The sequence below is a fragment of the Ursus arctos genome, unplaced genomic scaffold (assembly GCF_023065955.2).
Source record: "Ursus arctos isolate Adak ecotype North America unplaced genomic scaffold, UrsArc2.0 scaffold_23, whole genome shotgun sequence".
NCBI lineage: Eukaryota > Metazoa > Chordata > Mammalia > Carnivora > Ursidae > Ursus > Ursus arctos.
In genome coordinates this window covers 41825155-41844879 of record NW_026622908.1, presented here as the reverse complement: position 1 = coordinate 41844879, position 19725 = coordinate 41825155, and the positions used below count along the sequence as shown (strand labels likewise).

Genomic DNA, 19725 nt, shown 5'->3' with positions numbered 1-19725 from the left:
GTCTCATTAAACAGAATCCGTTATCGCAGGCTGGAAAGTGTGTGTGCGAGTGTGCGCACACTCGCACACACACGTTTACTCTCCCTCCCCTAAGAAGCCTGCCCCAGGCGTTAGCCGCGGTGTTCACACCTAGATTAGAGCCCTTATCGCCTACCCGCTGGCCCAGCATGGTAATGAGCACCTGCAGGTATCAGGCCCAGAGTTAGAGAACTGCCCTGGGGCAGCGCATCCGCTTCTTTCCCTCCCTACTGGCGCTCGGCAAGGTTTGTGAATGGACTGCAACCTGGGCCTTCAGAAATACTCGGTTTGAACAGATATCTGATCTGCCAAGGGTGCCCGCTGTTGTCTCCAGAGGCACGTGATAGTGCGCGTGGAATGGGGTCAAGTAGCCTGTAAGCCTAAGTGTGTATCTTCGAGGTCCTCTCCTCTTCGTCTCAGGGAGTTGTGGGGGTTTTCTGTGTGTGCCTGGAGGTCTGAACGCCCACCATCCCCAAATGTGCAGGCTTCTTCCGGCGAGCCTGACACGTGGGTTTGGCTCCCAGGCCCAGCGGTGTGATCCTCGGTTTCCTCTGTAAGAGATAGCCCTTTACATACAGGCCTGCAGGCTCCACCGGCTGTGGGGGAGTCAGGCGGCCTGTATGAGAGTAAGCGCAGAATGGGAGTGTGTGGTACCCAATCACTCCTCCACCAAGCTGGGTCTCAGGCACTGGAGCCCAGGGCCCTGCCCCCTTCCCCCGCCCAGGGCTTCTGTGGCCCCTGGGGAGGCGTGGGCCAACGCAACTTCACCCCCTTCTGCCTCTGCAGCTGTTTCCTCCCACCCAAAGAGCACTCACTAGCTCCCGGGCCCTTCCTGGAGGCGCCTTCCCCTCTCCCGCCGAGGGGCCCCTAGGCCCGCTGGCTCTGGCCCACCCATTTCCTGTGCCGCCCCAACTCCGCCCCCACTTGGGGTGGAAAGTTTCTCTCAAGATAGGCGGCTCCTTCTCCTTCCTTCCCGGCGGGCCAGGAAGGGCCAAAGCAAGTTGCGGGGGGGCGGGTTGGGCTCCCAGATCTCCGGCCAGAAGGGAAGTTACTCGCCCGCCGTCGCAGACCGCGGGACTAGCTCAGCCAGCTCGGCATGTTCCCCAACCCCGTCGGTGGAGGAAGGATTCGCACTCCATCGCCGGCGAGCTTTTCTTCCACTCGGGGGTCTCGGGCGCCATCTGCCGGCGGAGCGCGGGGCCGCACTTTCCAGAAACACCGCTATCTCCCCGCCCCAGAGCCAGGCATTCAAAACACAAGAACTCTGAGAGAGTATTTATTTACCTACGTGCCCAAGAGTCTGGCCCCTAAACTTAAATATCCAGCACGGAGCCTTGGCCCTCCCGGCCGTGGGTGGGTGCAAGGATGGGAATGCCCTGGTCTAGAGCAGTGGAACCCAAGGACCAGAGGTGGGATGCCCCTGAGCCAGCAGCTGCCAATAGCAGCAAAAGGTGAAAAGGAGATGGGAACCAGGCACTCATCCCAATTCCAGAGACGTCAAGGGGAGTGCTAGATGCTTGGGCCCCGCCACCAGACTGAAGGTTGGCCAAGCTGGGGTGCACATATGTGGAAGTAGTGGAGATCCAGTGCCGTGGGCAAAGGCTGTAACCCAGGTGCCTGCCCCAGTGCTAACTAACCAGAGTCAGGAGAGAGGGCGTTGGCAATTTTGCCTCTGAGGGGCCCAAGGGGAAAGCAGGCACTATAAGTCTGAGTATTTACTAAAGGGTGAGTTTCTGAGCCTTTTGCAAGGGTGCATGTTCCCCCCACCCCCAGTTCTTCAGAGGCTGATGTGAAAGGCGTCCTGCAGCCACTGGTCCCGGGCATTGTGTGTCTGAGGCACAGTGAGGGGTGGCGGATCCGGGGGCAGGCTGGCGTCAGGAGGCTCATCGTCATCAGACAGGCCAGCATCAGGTGGATAAGAACTGTCTGAGTGCAGGGAGGATGACAGGTCCTGGCACAGGCTCAAGTCTTGGCACAGGTGCTTATAGTCTTGGATTGACTCGTACAGGCCCCACAGCTGGCAGAGCAGGGACATGTCCAGCTGCCGCAGCCCCACCTGCAAAAGACTGAGGGTGGGCTGGGGTTGGGGTCCAGGCCACCCTCAGCCCTAGCCAATCTTCCTGCACCTTCTAAGCACAAAGTTTTGTGGACAGCAGACGCCACCTGCAAGCTGTCAATCTTTAGGCGTCACTGACCCTCATCTGTAAAACGGGGATAACATTTACCTAACAGGATGGAATGAAATAACACGAGTAAAGCATTTAAAAATACATGGTAACTACTGCCATAAACAGTAACTATAATCATTGTTACTATATCCCCTCTGACCCAACCGGCTTCTGCAGTTCTTCTGAGACTCAAGCCTAGAGTTCCGGGTTCCGTGCCTCTGGCTGCGCTCCGCCCCGGGACCCTCACGCTGAGCGGCAGCCCCCCGCCCAGCCGGCCCGGGGCCCAGCCACTCACCATCTCCTTGCGCAGCGCTGCTAGTGCTGAGTCGAGATTGACAGGACGACGCGGGCCGGGGGGACCGGCGGCGGGTCCCGCGTTGGTGGCGCCCGTGGCGTAGCGGGGCCCGTCTGGGATGCGGGCCGCGCGGCTCAGCTCGTCGTGGATGCGGCTGCGCTGACTGTAGACGCGCTCCAGCTCCCGCCACGAACCCCCGCTTGCGTTGAGGAGACCGCTGAGGCCGCGCGGTAGCGGAGGGAGCCCGGCTAGGGCGCAGCCAGCGCCCCCCGGCGCCTCGGCTGAGGGCAGCCCATTCATGGCCCGGCCGGCGCGGACAGCGATGCCGCCTCCTTCCCTTAAACACTCCGCCCGGGCCGCAGCCCGCAGGCCCCGCACCGCGCGGCCCAGCCGGCCGAGCCCAGCCGCCGCCCGCAGGCCGCGCTTTGTTCCTTCCCCGACTCCTCCGACTCCGCCCCTGCCCCACCCCCTTCGCATGGGCGGGGCCTCTCTTAAAAGGGCTACGGTGCTGGGACACATCGCGAAAAGCAGAGAAAGAGAATGGGGCATCCACTCTAAGGAAGCCAGAAAAAAGGGCGGGGGAAGAGACCAAAAGCGGCGAACGCGGTTCCTTCACGGTTCTTTTTCGCTCCCCCCACAACAATGTGTTTAATTATTCTGCTCAATTTTAACTCCCAAGGGAAAGGATCTAAACGGGGCGGGGGGGGGGGGGTCAGGAGACGTGGGTAAGTCCATACTTGGTCCCTAACGTGCAACCTGACGCCCAGTCAGTGTCTCAGTGTCTGAGTACCTGGGCTGGGCATGAGGTGGGTCAGGATGATGGTATCAGAATGCTCAGGGGAAGGAGAAGACACCAAGGGGGACTGGAACCCAAAATCTCACTCAAGGATGGGAATTGAGCACTGGATGGCTAAGAGGCTGCAGGGATGCCGCAGAGGTCCATCCCTCTAGTTCCTGCTCTTGAGGTGGCTATGACCTCCTCCTCAGAAAAAAGTATCACATAGTCCTCTCCTTCCTCCCTCATTCTGAGGGGGGGGAACCAAGCACAAACAAGCCCAACTAATCTCTCAGGGCATCAAGGAGAACAGACAATGGTAGGGTAAGAGGCCAAAGGCAGGAAAAAGGCGAGTGGAGCTGGAGCTGGCATGCATACTCAGAACCAAGAAAAGAACAAACCACACAAGAGGCCAGCTGTTTTTCTAGAGGGTTTTTCTCAGGAGGGGCCACTTAGTGTTGCAGCTGCCGCAGGCTGCGCAGAGCCTCAGCACAAGCCCGGATTAGGCTACACAGCTGTATGCTAGTCTCCAGGGAGGTGCTAGAGCCCAGCTCAGCTGAGGCCCAGGTCAGCTTCTGCAGGAGGGCCTCCTGTGTGCAGGCCAGGACATCTGCATCTGGAGGCACAGCAGGAGGGGGTGGCCCCTGGGCTGCCTTGAGCCCTGCCGCAGCTCCCTCACAGTGCTCTGGACGGGGTACTGGGGGCTGAGGGGCTGGCCGAGAGCCCAAGGGGAGCTCCGAGGCCGAGGCAAGCTGGTGTTCCCGAGCTTGGGAGAGGGCAGCCTGGGCATTCAGAGCTAAAAGAGGAGAAAGTGGGTGGAATGGTCAGGAAGCCTGTCCCCCGTCAGCTCTGAGCCACCTCCTTACTCTTTCCTGCTCTGCTCTTTCGATGCTTGAGATGTTTTTCCTCCCCTCTAAAAGGTAACTCACCCATTTTTTTCTTTGTGTCAGAGTTATTTATACCCTTGCTTCACCTCTCCCGTCAGGACTATGCCGGACTGAGCTCAGATTCCTCAGAGTGTCTGGCACACAGGTATTTAGTGCTCCTACTTAATGAATGGTCCTCTCTAGAGCCAAAAGGAGAAAGCACCTTACCTCCGCCTCACCCAAAGCCTCCACTGTCACCTCCCAAACCTACTGTTCCCGGGGCCTCTATCACCACGCAGCTTCTCCACCAAGCACACTCGGGCCCTCACCCGGATTATCTTTATCCACGTCTGAGTCGAGCTCCTGACAAGCCACGCAGTAGATTTTCCGCTGTTTGTCTTGGAGGAGGATCGTCTAGAAGCAGAAAGCACGGGGGCAGGGGTGAGACGCGGGGTGAGACGCAGGGCGATGGGGTCCAGAGGGGAGTTGGGGAAGCGCCGTGCGCCTGGTCCGCGGCCTCATCCCCGATCCCACGTCCCAAGTCTCTCCTCACCCCGCAGTCCGCGCACGTCTCGCCCAGCATGCGGTAACCACGCAGCAGGTAGTCGCCCATGAGCCGGGAGATGCGATCCTGTCGCTCCCTTCGCGCTTGCAGAACCTTCGTCTCCGCTTCAGTTGGGGGCTCCCAGGAGAAATCGTCGACTTCTGGAAGAGAGGCACAAGAGGCAGAGGGATCTTGCCCGACCGGACTACCTCCTGCACCCCGCAACCACAGGCCCCCACAGCCCAAGTCCTCACCCGCACCGTTCAGAGCCATGTTGCCGTTGTCGCCACTAGGCTCACCGGACGTGACGTACAAGCAGAGCGCTTTCCTCTCGGCTCCGCCCCCTCTATTTAGGCCTAGGATGAGGGCGGAAATGGCGCCCCTCAGACGTCAAGATGCCCGTAGTGGGGCGTGTCTGCGGCGGGAGACCGTGGCCCGTGGGCGAGCCCCTCATCCCGAAGCTGGTGAACCAACTCTGGGCTTCCCGGGCCGCAGGAGGGGAGTCTCCGGGGTGACGCCGCTCTGGATGCAGGACCTGAAAGTGGCTGCGCGGGAGCCGCAGAGGGAGAAGAGCACTCGGTTTGAGAAATCCCCGCTTGCCTCCGTCTCCCCTTGGATTTCCCTTTCCGCGCAGGTCGGACCCAGGGCAGGCGGGACAGTGGCATAATCAACAGCAACACTCTTGATGATAACAAATGGTCCCTTGAGCGCCCTTACAGCCTCTTCAGTCCTCAGTGCTTCTCACTTCAACCGGCAAGGCAGGCCAGGCGGGGGTCAAGATACCCTCACCCCTTTCTGCATGTTCAGAGGCCCAGTCTGCCGATCCCCTTAACTCCAAGGCCTGGGACTGATGCAAAGTCCGCCCCTAACTTTTTTTTTTTTTTTTTTTTTTTTAAGCCCTCAAAAAGCCGCTGACTGAAAAGCCCTGTACTGGGCATACTCAGGCCCGGGTGCAGCAGCTGCGGAGGGGTTCCTGCTGGATGGTGAGGCTGAAGGACCTAGTAGTTATGCTTATGACCGTTATGCTGTTTTTAGGTGGGTCTCTGTTAAAATTACTAGTGCTCCCTGAGCACTAGCCCTGCTTTTTCCCCCCTTCTGTGTTCTTTTTCTTTCCCTTATTAGATTTGGAGAAGCCAGATAGTGCAGGCAATGGTGCCCAGATGTGCAGTCTGAAGTGCCTTAAGGCGGTGCACCAGGGCAGGGGAGAAGGAGCTAGGCTTTAGACCCCCGTAATCTCATCGGCAACCTCCTTCTTTAGCTAGACAGCACGTGCTTCTGCATTCGGACTTGAAGATTGAATGCCCTCCTCCTGGCCCCATCTTCCTTCTACATAGACTCACTGCAACAGCCATTTTCTGACCCTTGCTGCCGCCTGCTTTCTTGGAGAGTCCTGTGCCCCTCTTCACTCGCTCCATCTACCAGCAGACTCTTAGGCAGCAGTGATCCTGACTCAGGGCCTGACCCCAGTTCAGTTCGGCCAGGCTGACTGGAGGAACTCTTGGACTCTAGCCTGCATGTACAGACCCTCCAGGTCCGTACTGTCTTCAGCTCCCAGCCCCATCCTAAATCCCTCAGTGCACCCTCTGTGTCATCATCATGCCCAGTATCCACTCAACCAACAGCTTATTTTTCCTGGCACCAACTAAGACCCTGGCCTTCAGCCTCCTGTTTAATCCCTGTCATTTACTCCTCATGACAGCCTTTTCGGGAAGGTACTACTGTTATCCCCATTTTACAGAACAGGAAACAATTCTTTTAAAACATATATCAGGGGACACCTGGGTGGCTGTCGGTTAAGTGTCTGCCTTCGGCTCAGGTCATGATCCCAGGGTCCTGGGATCAAGTTTTGCATCGGGCTCCTTGCTTGGCGGGGAGCCTGCTTCTCCCACTGCTGCCTCTCCCCATGCTTGTGCTGGCTCTCTCTGACAAAACAAACAAATAAAATCTTTTTTAAATCAATCAATCAATCAGGGGGCGCCTGGGTGGCGCAGTCAGTTGAGCATCAGACTCTTGGTTTAGGCTCAGGTCATGATATCGGGGTGATGGGATCGATCCTCACATGGGGCTCTGCGCTCAGCTCCCTCTCCTTCTGCCCCTCCCCGCTGTGCGGTCTCTCTCTCAAATAATAAATCTTTAAAATATACATCAGGGGCGCCTGGGGGCTCAATCATTAAGCGTCTGCCTTTGGCTCAGGGCGTGATCCCGGAGTTCTGGGATCGAGCCCCACATCAGGCTTCTCCACTAGGAGCCTGCTTCTTCCTCTCCCACTCCCCCTGCTTGTGTTCCCTCTCTCGCTGGCTGTCTCTGTCTCTGTCAAATAAATAAATAAAATCTTATTAAAAATAAAATAGGGGCGGCTGGGTGGCACAGCGGTTAAGCGTCTGCCTTCGGCTCAGGGCGTGATCCTGGCGTTATGGGATCGAGCCCCACATCAGGCTCTTCTGCTATGAGCCTGCTTCTTTCTCTCCCACTCCCCCTGCTTGTGTTCCTTCTCTCGCTGGCTGTCTCTATCTCTGTCGGATAAATAAATAAAATCTTAAAAAAAAATAAAATAAAATAAAACATACATCAGGTCATATCACTCTTTTGCTCAAAACTCTCTGGCATCTCCCCAGCACACTTCGACAAAAACCCGAAGTCCTTATTATGATCTCCAAGGTCCTACGAGACTGGCTCCTGGCCCCCCTCATTCCTTCCCACCCTCCCCACAATCCCCTCCCACTACTCAAGGGAATTCCCATCACCTTTCTCCGCTCAGAGCCCCTCCCTGCCTCAAGTTCTGCAGGAGGATGGATAAGACACAGGCCTGGAATCAGGTTGGCCTGGGCTTGACCCCGGATCCGCTGCTTACTGGCTATGTCACCAGGAGTAATTCATTTCATTTCTCTGGACTTCAGTTCCTCATCCGTGAAACTGGGTCAGTTATACCTACGTGGCAGGGTTGCCATGAGGATTTAGTGAGATATGAGGAGAGAGGTGGTAGGAGACCATTGACTCCCAGTCTCTCGCATGAATGCAGGTGTGGTGAGCAGAGACACTACCTTTTGTTCCGGACTGTCTTTTCCAGGGTGTTTGCATAGTGAACAGCCTTGGACAAGAGCGATAGCTGGCTCCCTCTAGAGCAAAGGGCAGGCATACCTACTGCCCATTATAAAATACCTGGCTGCCCCAAGTTCAGAGTTCCTCTACTGTAACACAGCTCACCCTGTGTGTGGGCGTCCGTATGAGTCCACCTGCCTGGCTTTGGCGAGACTTGAGGGAAGGGGAAGTGACAGATATGCTCACGTTCATGACACTTGTGTGCTGTGAGTAATCAAGTCCTGAATCTCTGACTCAGACGTCTCAAGTCTTCTGCCAGTGTCCATGAAATTGTGTCACCATGACTTGTTTATTTGAAAATAGGGTGAAATGAGAGACCTTTCACAGTGCTTGACTGGGCACTGAGGATGAGATGCTGACAGAACCACGGTTTTCGGTCAGAGGAAGTATGAGGACCTCATGGGTTTACTCACAAGGTTGGAGGGAAGGCCAAGGGAATCCGCAGCACCCATGTTGACCGGATCGTCTAATCAACCAAGCCATAAATGGTCTTCAACTTTGTTTCCTGTTCATGAGAACGAATGGGGGATGTAGTTGCCAGCAGGGTACCTGGGCGTAGATTCAAAGTCAGCTGCAAGACGTCGCCCAGGTTGTTGCTAACTCTCCTCTGGGTAGGACTGGGGAGTGGAGGGGTCAGCCTCAGGTCTGCCCCATTGTAACAACCAGGACTAAGACTCACCTTGGGCGTACAGAAATGTTATCCCCTTTCAGACAGCACACACACCCACTAAACATGGATGGAGGGAAATTTACTACTGCTACGGATGAAAACCAGATGAATCATTAGAATTCTGCTGGCTCACTTGGGAGGTGAGGGGAAAGACATGTGCTGCTTGTTAAGGGAGAATAACAACAGCTGAGCCATCTTACAGCTCAGTCCTTCCTACCGTCTGTCACGCCAATCTTATACCCACTCCAAGATGACAGTAAGAGGTCTCAGTTTTGTTTAGTTTGTTTTTTTTTCCCCTTCCAGTGAGTCCTGGCTGCTGTAAGGGAGCTTTATCCCACTCAGGGAGATTCTCTTGAGACAGACAAACCCATAGAAAACCACAGATGAGTCATTGATTACTCTTAGGGTTCTTATTGTCTCAGTTTGGGTTTACAACGCTGCTAAAGGTGACCCAAAGAAATCTAGTTAAATTCTCGTGATCAACTCCACTGTCGTAGAAAACGCTGCTAGCCCTTACATTAAAACCAGGCAAAAACAAGATGTTATTATCACAGTGAGACAGATATAGCCTCTATCAAGGTAGACTCCTCTATTGTGTGTAGTGTGTGTGTGTGTGTGTGTGTGTGTGTGTGTGTGTGTTTTAAGTAGGCTCCATGCCCAACATGGAGCCCAGTGCAGGGCTTAAACTCATGACCCTGAGATCCGGACCTGATCTGAGATCTAGAGTTGGACGCTTAACTGACTGAGCCACCCAGGTGCCCCTCAAGGGAGCCTCCTTTAAAAGAAAAGTCACAGTTGCGCAACTCAAGCCCAAGTCCTGACAGACTCCACCCAACAACAGCAGAATCAATATTCTTCTCAAGTATACATGGAACATTCTCCAGAATAGACCATATGTTAAACAATAAAACAAGTCTCAGGGTGCCCGGGTGGCTCTGTCTGTTAAGTATCCACCTTTGGCTCAGGTCACAATACTGGAGTCCTGGGGATCGAGTCCTGCATCGGTCTCCCCGCTCAGCGGGGAGCCTGCTTCTCCCTCTCTTCCCTGCTCGTGCTCCCTGTCATTATCTCTGTCTCTCTCAAATAAATAAATAAAATATTTAAAAATAAAAAATAAATAAAACAATCTCAGTAAACTTAAAAGGGTTGAAATACAGAGTATGTTCTCAGACCACAACGCAATGAAATTAGCAATAACAGAAGGAAATTTGGGAAATTCACAAATACGTGGAAATTAAACAACACACTCTTAAATAACTAATGGGTCATAGAAGAAACCTCATGGGAAATTAGAAGCTTCTTTAAGATTTATGAAAACAAAAACACAACATATCAACACTTACGAGATGCAACCAAAGCAGTGCTTAGAGGGAAATTTATAGTTGTAAAAAGAAAAGGCCTAAAATCAAAAACTTAAATATCCACCTTAAGAAGATAGAAAAAGAAGAACAAACTAAACTCAAAGCAAGCAAAAGGAAAGCTATACTAAAGATTAGAGAAAATCAACTAACCTACAAATAAGTTCATTGAAAAGATCAATGACATCGACAAACCTTTATCTAGACTGGCCAACTCAAGCCCCGTTTAGCCAAAGGGTCTGAACCTTGCAGCTCCAACTGGAAAGCAATGTGGCTGTGGTTTCTACGTCAAGGAGTCCCCAGATGTGAAGTAGATAATGGCAGTGACAGTAACCCTACCACCGGGTAGAGGGTTTTGGACGGTAATGGATTCAGCTCACTGTGGAAACAAATCGCAAGTGATCAGACTAGATCACTTGTGTAGATGCGCATGCTAATGGGTCATTCTCTAATGAGACTGACAGGAATCAAGCTGTTGATCGATCCTGCATTGCCCAGATTGCCTCCATTTCTGCCTGGATCCTTCATCATACCAGACATGGCAACATGTCCGCCATGTTGGGCACGAAGTAAAGGACTCTATGCTTCTGGTGCAGAGGCCCCTGCTCCATGCCAGACTTGTGATTCCTGCCAACGTTCATCTGTTTGTCTTGGGACTAGAGAGACCACAGTGTATGCAGTGTTGCCCCTGTTCACTCCTGAGGGGTTGAATACATGGAACCTTTTACACCTTCTTGAGGCTGTCGGTGGTGCTTCACACTTTTTAGGTTACAGTGGCACTGCTCCAGTCCAATCAGCCAACTTTGGCCACATCATTGTGGTTCTTTTTTTCTTTTTTTTAAAGATTTTATTCATTTATTTGAGAGAGAGAGAGAGAGAGAGAACACAAGCAGCATGAGCAGGGGGACGGACAGAGGGAGAAGCAGACTCCCCGCCCAACAGGGAGCCCGATGGGGGACTTGATCCCAGGACCCTGGGATCATGACCTGAGCTGAAGTCAGATGTTTAACCGACTGAGCCACCCAGGTGCCCCCACATCATTGCGGTTCTTGAGACTAATCCGTGTTTTTTACTTTCTGGATGATTTGATCTAGCAGCGGTACAACTTTTATCCCCAAAGCCACTCAACAATGGGCTGATAGTCTAGGTATCTGGTGGCCCTTTCAAGCTCTCTATCATCCGCAGGCATGCGGTACTCTTGAGTACTGAAGTAGCCTTCTCAAATATAAAATCAAAAAGCATGAGAGTCTTGGGGCGCCTGGATGGCTCAGTCATTAAGCATGTGCCTTCGGCTCAGGGCGTGATCCCGGACTCCTGGGATCGAACCCCGCATCGGGCTCCTCTGCTGGGAGCCTGCTTCTTCCTCTCCCACTCCCCCTGCTTGTGTTCCCTCTCTCGCTGGCTCTCTTTCTCACTGTCAAATAAATAAATAAATAAATAAATAAATAAATAAATAAATAAATCTTAAAAAAAAAAAAAAGCATGTGAGTCTTGATCTCCAGGTCGTGAGTTCAAGTCCCATGTTGGGAGTAGAGTTCACGTAAAAAACAAAACAAAACAAAAACACTCAAAAAGATTTCTGACCCTCCATCCTAGTTCACACCCCTCAGTTCAGCAATTCAGTTACTGACTGTGGCTGTCCCTAGGATGGAGCCATCTCCCCTTGGCCAGGTCCTTTGTCATGGTCAGGATGAGAGGGGTGCGGTGTAGATAGACCAGTTCTTTTTTTTTTTTTTTTTTTTTTTTTTTTTTTTGAAGATTTTATTTATGTGACAGAGAGACAGCCAGCGAGAGAGGGTACAGAGCAGGCAAGTGAGAGAGGAAGAAGCAGGCTCCCAGGAGAGGAGCCCGATGTGGGACTCGATCCGAGAACGCCGGGATCGCGCCCTGAGCGGAAGGCAGACGCTTTAACGACTGCGCTACCCAGGCGCCCCTAGATAGACCAGTTCTAAAAATTCACTGGGGTGCCCGGTTGGCCCAGTCAGTAGAGCGTGTGACTCCTGATAGCAGGGTTGTGAGTTCGAGGCCACGTTGGGTGTAGAGATTACTTAAAAATAAATAAAAATTCAGGCTTCTACACTCACCATTCCTGGACATATGATTCTTTCTTTCCCCTAATACTAGCCCCAGCCTGGTTGGTGCATCTCCTGGGTGGCAGTTCCGTCAAAAGGGGGCCTACAACTGTGGCTCAACCACCTAGGTTCTCTTATTGGACTGACACGGTCCGGGGTCATGAGGATAACCGGAATGCTCAGTGTGTACCCCTCTCTGAGTCCCCAGCATTGGCCTATGTGTAGACTGGGGGACATAATGAGTCCCTGTACGTTTTATAAAAATGTTCTTGTCCTTCTTGCACCAGACCCTTCCAAGTGAAAGGCGTAAGTGGGAACGACTGGGAAAAGGTGACATTCTAGTTACTGGAAAAGAACAGATTGATTTTGTAGCAATGTGAGGAAAACAACCACCTCGGCAGCTGGGAAAGGAGGACCTCAGAACACAGGAGACACGGAGGAAAGAGAGGCACTAACGATCTTTGTCTTTCCAAGCCACCTGGAGCCTCCCTTGCTGAGGTAAACATCCTGGTCCAACTCACCCAAACTGTCGCAAGTGCCTTCAATTTAACTGACTGCTGGGCCTGCTATCCTCCTCTGGACAGTTCAGACCTTGATTTGATCGCCATTCTGCTTAACCTTACTGAAAGCCTGGAAGCAGCAGAGGGCGGCCTCAGCTCCAGTATTTCCCACACAAAACACTGGCCAACCCCAGCACCCGCAGGTGTCTTCCTCATCCCTGGTCCTGTAGCCGTCATCACTCATGATTCCCTGGGGTGGATGAATGCCATCTGGCTGGTGGCATGGACAAACAAGACAGGTTGGACCCTCAGTCAGTCCCTTCAAAAACAAGAACTAGACTCAATGATTTGGCTTGGACTGGGAACTCTAATTCTACTGGCTTTGGGAGGGGCCATGTTGAAGGCACCATCAACCTGTGTCCCCAGCTGATAGAGGTCTGTCCCATGGGGGGGGCACCAGGTTTCTTCCCAGAAGCACCATGTGCTCCCTTGAGACTATCCAACTTGTGTGGAAGTCAAACAGTAACTTGCCTCTTTCGTGAAAACACAATGACTTGAAATGTCTCCCCTACTCCGGTTGAAGTAATCAATGGCACCATGTTGGCCCAGGAGGCTTTTAGGAGAGCTTTCATTCACTGACTAATGTTGCTGTGGATGATAGAATTTTCCTGGACTTCTTCTTCCTTGCAGGCCAGGGCAGAGTCTGTGCAACTGTTCATACATGCTGCTCTACCTGGATTAGCACTTCCGGCCAAGTGGAGGGGTTGATACAGACGGTGCAGGAGCAAGCAACCTTGCTTTTTTCAGGGAGATCCGACACTTTACGAATTTGTTCAGCTAGGACCTCCTGAGGGGCATGGTTGAGGTAAGCACTATAAACTGGCCTCTTCCTGGCCTTGAAGTCCTGTTGGGAGCAGCCTTGAGTGATGCTGTGTGTGACAAATTGAACAGATTTGATCCCAGACTCTGCTGGTCAGGTTTGCCAATACAGCGGTGCAGTCATGGGAAAATCTGCCAAAATCAGAGACAGTTCCGAAATGAGGGTTGGTTATTCTTGCAAAACAATTGTCCAGGAGTCTCTGAAGTTTCTACACATTTTGCAAGAGAGGCACTGGCTCCCCTGCCCTGGACTCCTCTCAGGGATGTTGGTATCGTGAGCAGCCATGGAAGATGGAGACGATGTCTCCCCCAGAGCAAAGGGCAGACGGGCTTGCTGGCCACTAGAAAAGATTTGGGTTCTCTAAGTTTAGAGTCCTCTCCCTACTGCAATGCACTATGGGCAGACATCTCTCTGGCCCATTTGTGCCCCCTCCATGGGACTTAGGGACAAGGGGACTGATGATCACACAGTTTACTATGCCATGAGTAATGAAGTCCTTTGTCTCCGACCCAAGAATCTCATGTCTTCTGCCAGCATGCACAAAATAATGGTGGGCTCACTTGTTAGTTTGCAAGTAGGAGACCATCTCACCCCTTTCCCAGTCCTTGACAGGGGTATGTAGAAAATCCTAGAAAAGCTGGTGGTAAAGCCTATTCACAGCAGTCATGGTGGGCAGACCAGTTGTCTGGGAAGCCGTGGGCTTGGGCTCTTTCAGATTATTCCTTCATCAAAGAATCTATCATACCTTCATGTGAGCCGGCCCCCCATCTGTCCCTACCTGTGGCACTGGTGATGGGCGGTAGTTCGGCCCGTTCCCCAGGGGTAGCACACACCATGGTGGCGTCATACTCACACGACTCAATTACAGCCTCTGTTTGACTGCCGGGTTTGGAGGTCAGGTTCACAGGGTCCCAAGTGGCCTGTGCTGAACCGCTGTGACTCTGAAAAGCATAACTTCCGTTACTGTATTTTCACGCTAACAGGCACCCAAAAGGGGTCAGCTTTTCTTCTTGTTTTTCACGGCAATGTCAATTGGCCTGACATTTCTGTGAAACAGGAGTGAGCTAGATGATACAGTCATAGAAATATTACTATTCAGGGGCACCTGGGTGGCTCAGTCGTTAAGCGTCTGCCTTCAGCTCAGGGCGTGATCCCAGGGTCCTGGGATCGAGCCCCGCATCGGGCTCCCTGCTCTGCTATGAGCCTGCTTCTTCCTCTCCCACTCCGCCTGCTTGTGTTCCCTCTCTCGCTGGCTGTCTCTCTCTCTCTGTCAAATAAATAATTAAAATCTTTAAAAAAAAAAAAAAAGAAATACTACTATTCAACTTTCGGTGTCTGTTTTCTTTGGGGCGGGCACTGTACTAAGGGCCTTGCATGAATTATCTCACTTAATGCTCAGGACAATGCTGGGAATTAGGTCTTCTCATCATCCCCAATTTACAGATGAGGAAGCTGAGCCTTGGGCAGGATAAGAGATTTCTCCATGATCACTCCGCTGGGACGTGGCAGGGCTGGGACCCCATCCAGGCAGCGCACCTCTTGACCCTGATTCTCAGTGGGCTTTTCCTGTGTCTGAAAGGCGGAGAAGGGTAGCAGGGCCGAAGATGCTGTCTGATTGATCAAGCATGAAGAAAGGTTAATTTCATTTTCCAATCCCATCTCTCAGTGCGCTGCATCTCTCAGTGGCACATCGGAGGGACTCAGTGACAGCGGCTCTCAGCAGTGTCCTTGGAGAGAGGTGCTTCAGGGCAGAACAGCCCCCTCCAAGCCTCTGAAACTTCCCACCCTCATCTTCAGAACTGATGAGTAGCCCCACCCCCTACCCCCCAGAGCCAGGTCTTTCTTCAGAGCCCAGAAGCTTCGCAAAGACATTCAGAACTGTGAAGGTGGCACAGAGCCCCTCTTTCAGGGGTTGGGGTCCGTCTCCCCACAGGCAGCCCAGCTCCAACCAGCCAGCCCATCATGGTTCCCAGACCCAGATCACAGGATAGGAGCTGACATGCCCTGCGTCCTTACTATGTGGCCAGCAGCCACTAAGGGGTTCCTAAAAGTCAGCTCATTTGATTCCCTGTTTAACCAGGAGGAAATCGAGACACAGAGAAGTTGAAGAATTTTCCCAGTTCCCGTAGTTAGTACAGGACGCAGCCAGGAAAATCTAGGACGGCTGTGCTATGCTGCCTCCTGAAATGGAATTTTCTTACTCAGGCTGCTGCTGCCCTCTCCAGCTGACCCCCCTAAGGAGGCAGCAGGAGCCCTGGGTGTGAGTCCGGCCTCTGCCATTGACCGACGGTGTAACCTCGGCCAAGCCCCTTGCCTTCTCTGGGCCTCAAGAACCCCATCCCCACAAAGGAGCCTTCCCTGACATTTAAGCAGTCCGAACACTGCCTGGGTCTAGCTCTTTGTCCTAGGCCAGAGGAGCTCCTCGTTGCCCACAGGGCCCCACCCACCCACATTTAGGACATTTGTGGGGCCCTTCCTATTCCTCCCTCCCTGGAGCGCTGTGTCAGTTCCGGAGCAGGCAGGCTGGAGTGGTCTCTCAGGTCTCTCAGGTGATCAGGTCACTCACCTGATGACCTGAGTCTAATCGTTTCATCTTGCAAAGCCTCAGTGCCCCCCTTTGCAGGGTCACTGGAAGGATGATATAACGTGACAGTGCAAAGTGCACGGTAAGTGGTGGGCACTCTCGTGGTCTCACTCCATTTGGTCAATCAACAAACTTCAGCACCTTCTGCGTGCCAGGCCCTGTGCTGGGATCTGGACACAAAGGTGTGCCTTCCTGGGAGGGTGGGGAGACAGACAATAAGTAAGTAAACATACCTATTAAGAGGAACGTTTCAGGCTGTGAGGAATACCACCAGGAAACAAACAGGTGATGGGACCCAGAGGGCCAGCAGTGGCTGTTTTAGAGAAAGACAGAGGGAAAGGCCTCGTAGAGGCAGGATTAGACAAGAAGGATCACACCTCCCCCCGCCCCGCCCGCCACCTCCCAACCCTGCAGAGGCAAGAGGCACCAAGGACCTTGTGGGTCCAAGCGAGCAAAGAGAAGCCACTGGAAGGTTTTTGTCGGTTTTTTTTTTTTAAGATTTTTATTTATTTATTTATTTGACAGAGAGAGAGAGCACAAGTGGGGTGAGGGGCAGAGGGAGAAGCAGACTCCCTTCTGAGCAGGGAGCCCCATGTGGAACTTGATTCCAGGACCTTGAGATCATGACCTAGGCCAAAGGCAGACGCTTAACCGACTGAGCCACCCAGGCGCCCCCCACTGGAGGTTTTTAAGCAGGGGTGTAGCATGGTTGGAATCAGGTTTTAAAAGGTGACTTTGGCACCAGGTAGAGGAGGGACCAGGGCAGACACAAGTGGCCATGGGGAGACCTCTTAGGCAGTGGAAATGATCTAGAATGACGGGAAAGGGCCTGGTCTCCTTGGACTTGCAGGAGAACTCCATCTAGGAGGCATGGAAGCATGCCGGTAGATTCTACGGGGGTGGGACAGCTGGCTGTGGTGACACAGGAGATGAGGATAGACAGTGGGCAGGCCAGGGACACCCCATGAGTTGAACTGTCACAGTCTGCCCTGCTGGTCCACTCTGCCTCCTTGTCCTCCCTGCTCCATGCCTAACCTCTTGTGCTAAGGCCCCCCAGGGGCCCCTGCCTGCAGGCTTCCTTTGGGGTTCAGCCCCTGGGAGGCCCAACTGGACAAGAGGAGACTAGGGTAATATTTATTTCCCCAGCCCCTTCCCTGCAGGCAGCAGGTCTCTGCTGCAGGCCATGGCTCCAGCTTCTGGGGCTCCCGGCTGAGGTTAGTGGGCAATGGATTCCCCCTACCAGTCCCTTCGGCAGCCAGGGCTTCCCTCTGTTGCCCCCGGTGGTCCCCTAGCCCTCTGTCAAGAGACCCTCCCATCAAGCCGCCTCAATCACCCACGTGAGGGTACCCTCTGTTCCCTGCTGCCTCCCCGCTGGGCTTAAGGAGTTTGGTAATGACACTAGGTAACATTTACTGAGCCCTCAGTCTGTGCCAGGCACCAGGCTCGGTGCTTGCTTGCACTGCCCCAAGTCCCCACCCCATCTGGCTTTCAGCAGCAGGAGACACTGTTGGCCTCGCGCTCCTCCCAAAACACTCCTCTCACTCTTCCCCATCACGTCCTTGGTTTTCCTCTGTGCTCTCCAGCTGCTCCTTCTCAGTCCCTTCTGACTCTGCCTGCTCTCCCCGACCTGGGAGTGGGGACCTCCCCGGTCCACCCAGGGCCCTCTTCTCTCCCAGGCTAAGCCCAGCCTTTCCCATGGCCATCGATGCCCCTGTATGCTGGGGACCCCAAGTCTATGTCTGCAGGCCGGACATTCTGTCTGGGCTCTAGACCTCTGGGCTGAGATGTCTCTATTTGGAGGATACAAGCATCTCAAACTCAGCGAGCCGCAAACAGAACTCCAGCCTCTTCCCCGTGTCTCCCTCTCCTCTGCCACCTTCCTCACCCACCCACAGGCTTGAGCCAGAAACCTGGAGCCATGCGTGCCACCTGCCTCTCTGGTACCCGCCACTCACCCTGTGTCTAGATTCCACCTCCCGAATACATCATCTCTCAGGGGATGCTGGCAACAGCACCTCCTCCCGCCCTGACACAGTCCCATTGCAATGAAAAGAAAACCCAGATTCCTCACCGTGGCCTCCCACCTCCATATTCTTTCTCCCCCTTCACACCCTGTTGCTTCACTTGCCTTCTTTTAGTTCCTAGAGGAATGGAATCTCTGCCCCCGCCCCGCCCCAGCCCTGCATGCCCTCTGTAAACTGTCTCTTGACCCCTGGGCCCCCATCCCTCAGGCCCCCTGCAGGCTTCCCTCGGCTTGGCTGGCTTCACACGTGCCCTGTGAACTCCTGTTCCTCTCCCAGCCTCCGGCTTACCAGTCCCTTTGTCGGAGGGGCTTCCTGGACCTCCGGGTCCCAGCACGCTCTCGTTCCCAGTTCTTGCTCCTCTCTGTCACGGCACCGGCCTCTACTGCAGCCACCGTCGTGTGTGAAGTGATTTGTGGCACATGTCGGGCTTCTCCTGTGCAGAAGCTCCGGGAAGGCAGGGACTGGCTCTATCTCTTAGCAAGAGCTTGGTACGTGGTAGTTCTCAGTCTGTTGAATGACTAGATCCCCATTTCACAGGTAAGAAAAGTGAGGCTTGGAGAGATTAAGACTCTATCCCTGGTCTGTGTGTGCTGTGTTCCCAGGGGAGCCACAGCCTGCTCTGGGGTCAGAGGAGGGTCAGGTTCAAATGAGTGTGAGGAAAAAATGACTATAAAACGCTCAGCCCTGCACCTGGCGGGTGGTAAGCATTCAGTATTATTCCCTGCCTCAGTGGGACCTGCACCCTGAGGGAGGGCGAGGCTGCCCCTCACACCCACTTTGGGATTCCAGCAGTAGGGATCCCCCGAGGACGTGGCCTCACCCCATCCCTGCAACACCAGGCTGTATGAACAGGTCAGAGCCCACTGAGCAATTCAGGCAGGGGCCCCCTTAAGGGTCTCCCTCAGTGCTTCCAAAGCTACCCGAATATACCCATCCTCGAAGTGCAAACCTTGAGTTCCTTGGACAGGTGCTCCTAAAGGCAAGTCCCCGACCCCCCCCCCCCCCCCCCGGCAGACTGCCACCCCTAGCGCCCAGCAGGTGAGGGTTTGGTGCTACTCTGACTTGGCAGTGTCCTGCTCTGGATACCCTGGTCACACCCACCCCCTGCCGAGTTCTCTGAGTCAGACACTGAATCCTGGGGTCTCTTGGCCAGGCCCTGTCGCTATGACTGGGGCCCCAGGACACTGCAGCCCTCCAGGGCCTCCCTTCCAGACCCGTGGACAGGCCTGGCTCCTCTCCAGCCTTACCAAACTCAAGGCCCCTCCCCAGCCCCTGCCAACCCCTGCCCTGGGGCCCTGCTGTGCCCCTCCCTAGCCCCCTGGGCCCTCAAGCAGCACCCCCCTCCTCCCGGCTGTTAGCCTGGGAAGGGGGCCAGGCCCTGAGCTCAGACCTTGGCGATTCCAGAGTGTCTGAGGCCCGAGCCAGCCCCACCAGCCCCGCCAGCCCGGCCAGACAAGGCGAAGGGGGTGGGGGCAGGGTGGGCACCAGGAAGCCATTTGGGGGGAGGGGGTTGGCAGGGAAGCTGGGTCTCCAGCTTTGTTCTTTCTGTCCTCTTCTGGACCCCTCACGGAGCCCCTGGCCAAAGGGTGCCCTCTCTTTGAGCCTCTCCTCAGAGGGGAATGGACCGGCACTAATGAGAAGCGACTCTGGGGTGGTGAGCCCCCCGCCTGCGCAAGGGAGGCTGGGAAAGGGCTGAGAGGCCGGGGTTCCAGCCCCACCTGGCCGCCCGGCGGCCGCGTGACCCGGCCAGGGCCCGGGGTCCTCCCCCAGCCTCGGTGGCCCGCTCCGACGCGGCCTCGCCGCCCCGCCCGGAGGAATCCGGCGGGCCGGCCGGCGTCCCAGGTGAGGGCCCTCTGGAAAGCGCCCAGCGCG

At 54.4% G+C, this 19725-nt stretch overlaps 2 protein-coding genes across 3 annotated transcripts; both read right to left on the bottom strand.

Moving 5' to 3' along the window:
- Positions 1-1263: 1263 nt before the first annotated feature.
- FAM89B (family with sequence similarity 89 member B) lies at positions 1264-3128 on the bottom strand. The gene is made up of 2 exons (XM_026483227.4): positions 2482-3128; positions 1264-2074 (listed from the first exon to the last, which is right to left on the bottom strand). Exons 1-2 carry the CDS (start codon positions 3028-3030, stop codon positions 1796-1798), a joined length of 828 nt encoding a protein of 275 aa, XP_026339012.1. The 5' UTR covers positions 3031-3128; the 3' UTR covers positions 1264-1795.
- A 158-nt stretch (positions 3129-3286) lies between these two features.
- ZNRD2 (zinc ribbon domain containing 2) lies at positions 3287-4996 on the bottom strand. Of its 2 annotated transcripts, none has more exons than XM_057317366.1 (4): positions 4927-4967; positions 4676-4827; positions 4452-4536; positions 3287-4052 (listed from the first exon to the last, which is right to left on the bottom strand). In XM_057317366.1, exons 1-4 carry the CDS (start codon positions 4937-4939, stop codon positions 3709-3711), a joined length of 594 nt encoding a protein of 197 aa, XP_057173349.1. In that variant the 5' UTR covers positions 4940-4967; the 3' UTR covers positions 3287-3708. The 2 variants fall into 2 exon arrangements, with proteins under 2 accessions (XP_057173349.1, XP_026339013.1); XM_026483228.4 differs by having other exon boundaries at positions 3289-4052; positions 4921-4996.
- Positions 4997-19725: the final 14729 nt, after the last annotated feature.

What these genes read in the sequence shown, in the direction of transcription:
- FAM89B (XM_026483227.4), bottom strand. Translation starts at nt 3,030, where the DNA reads ATGCCCCATTCTCTTTCTCTGCTTTTCGCGATGTGTCCCAGCACCGTA. An exon ending in CAGCGCTGCGCAAGGAGATG is followed by an intron (nt 2,075 to 2,481) that starts GTGAGTGGCTGG and finishes AGTCTTTTGCAG; the next exon opens with GTGGGGCTGCGGCAGCTGGA.
- ZNRD2 (XM_026483228.4), bottom strand. An exon ending in AGACGTGCGCGGACTGCGGG is followed by an intron (nt 4,537 to 4,675) that starts GTGAGGAGAGAC and finishes TTCTGCTTCTAG; the next exon opens with ACGATCCTCCTCCAAGACAA. An exon ending in CGTGGATAAAGATAATCCGG is followed by an intron (nt 4,053 to 4,451) that starts GTGAGGGCCCGA and finishes CTCCTCTTTTAG; the next exon opens with CTCTGAATGCCCAGGCTGCC.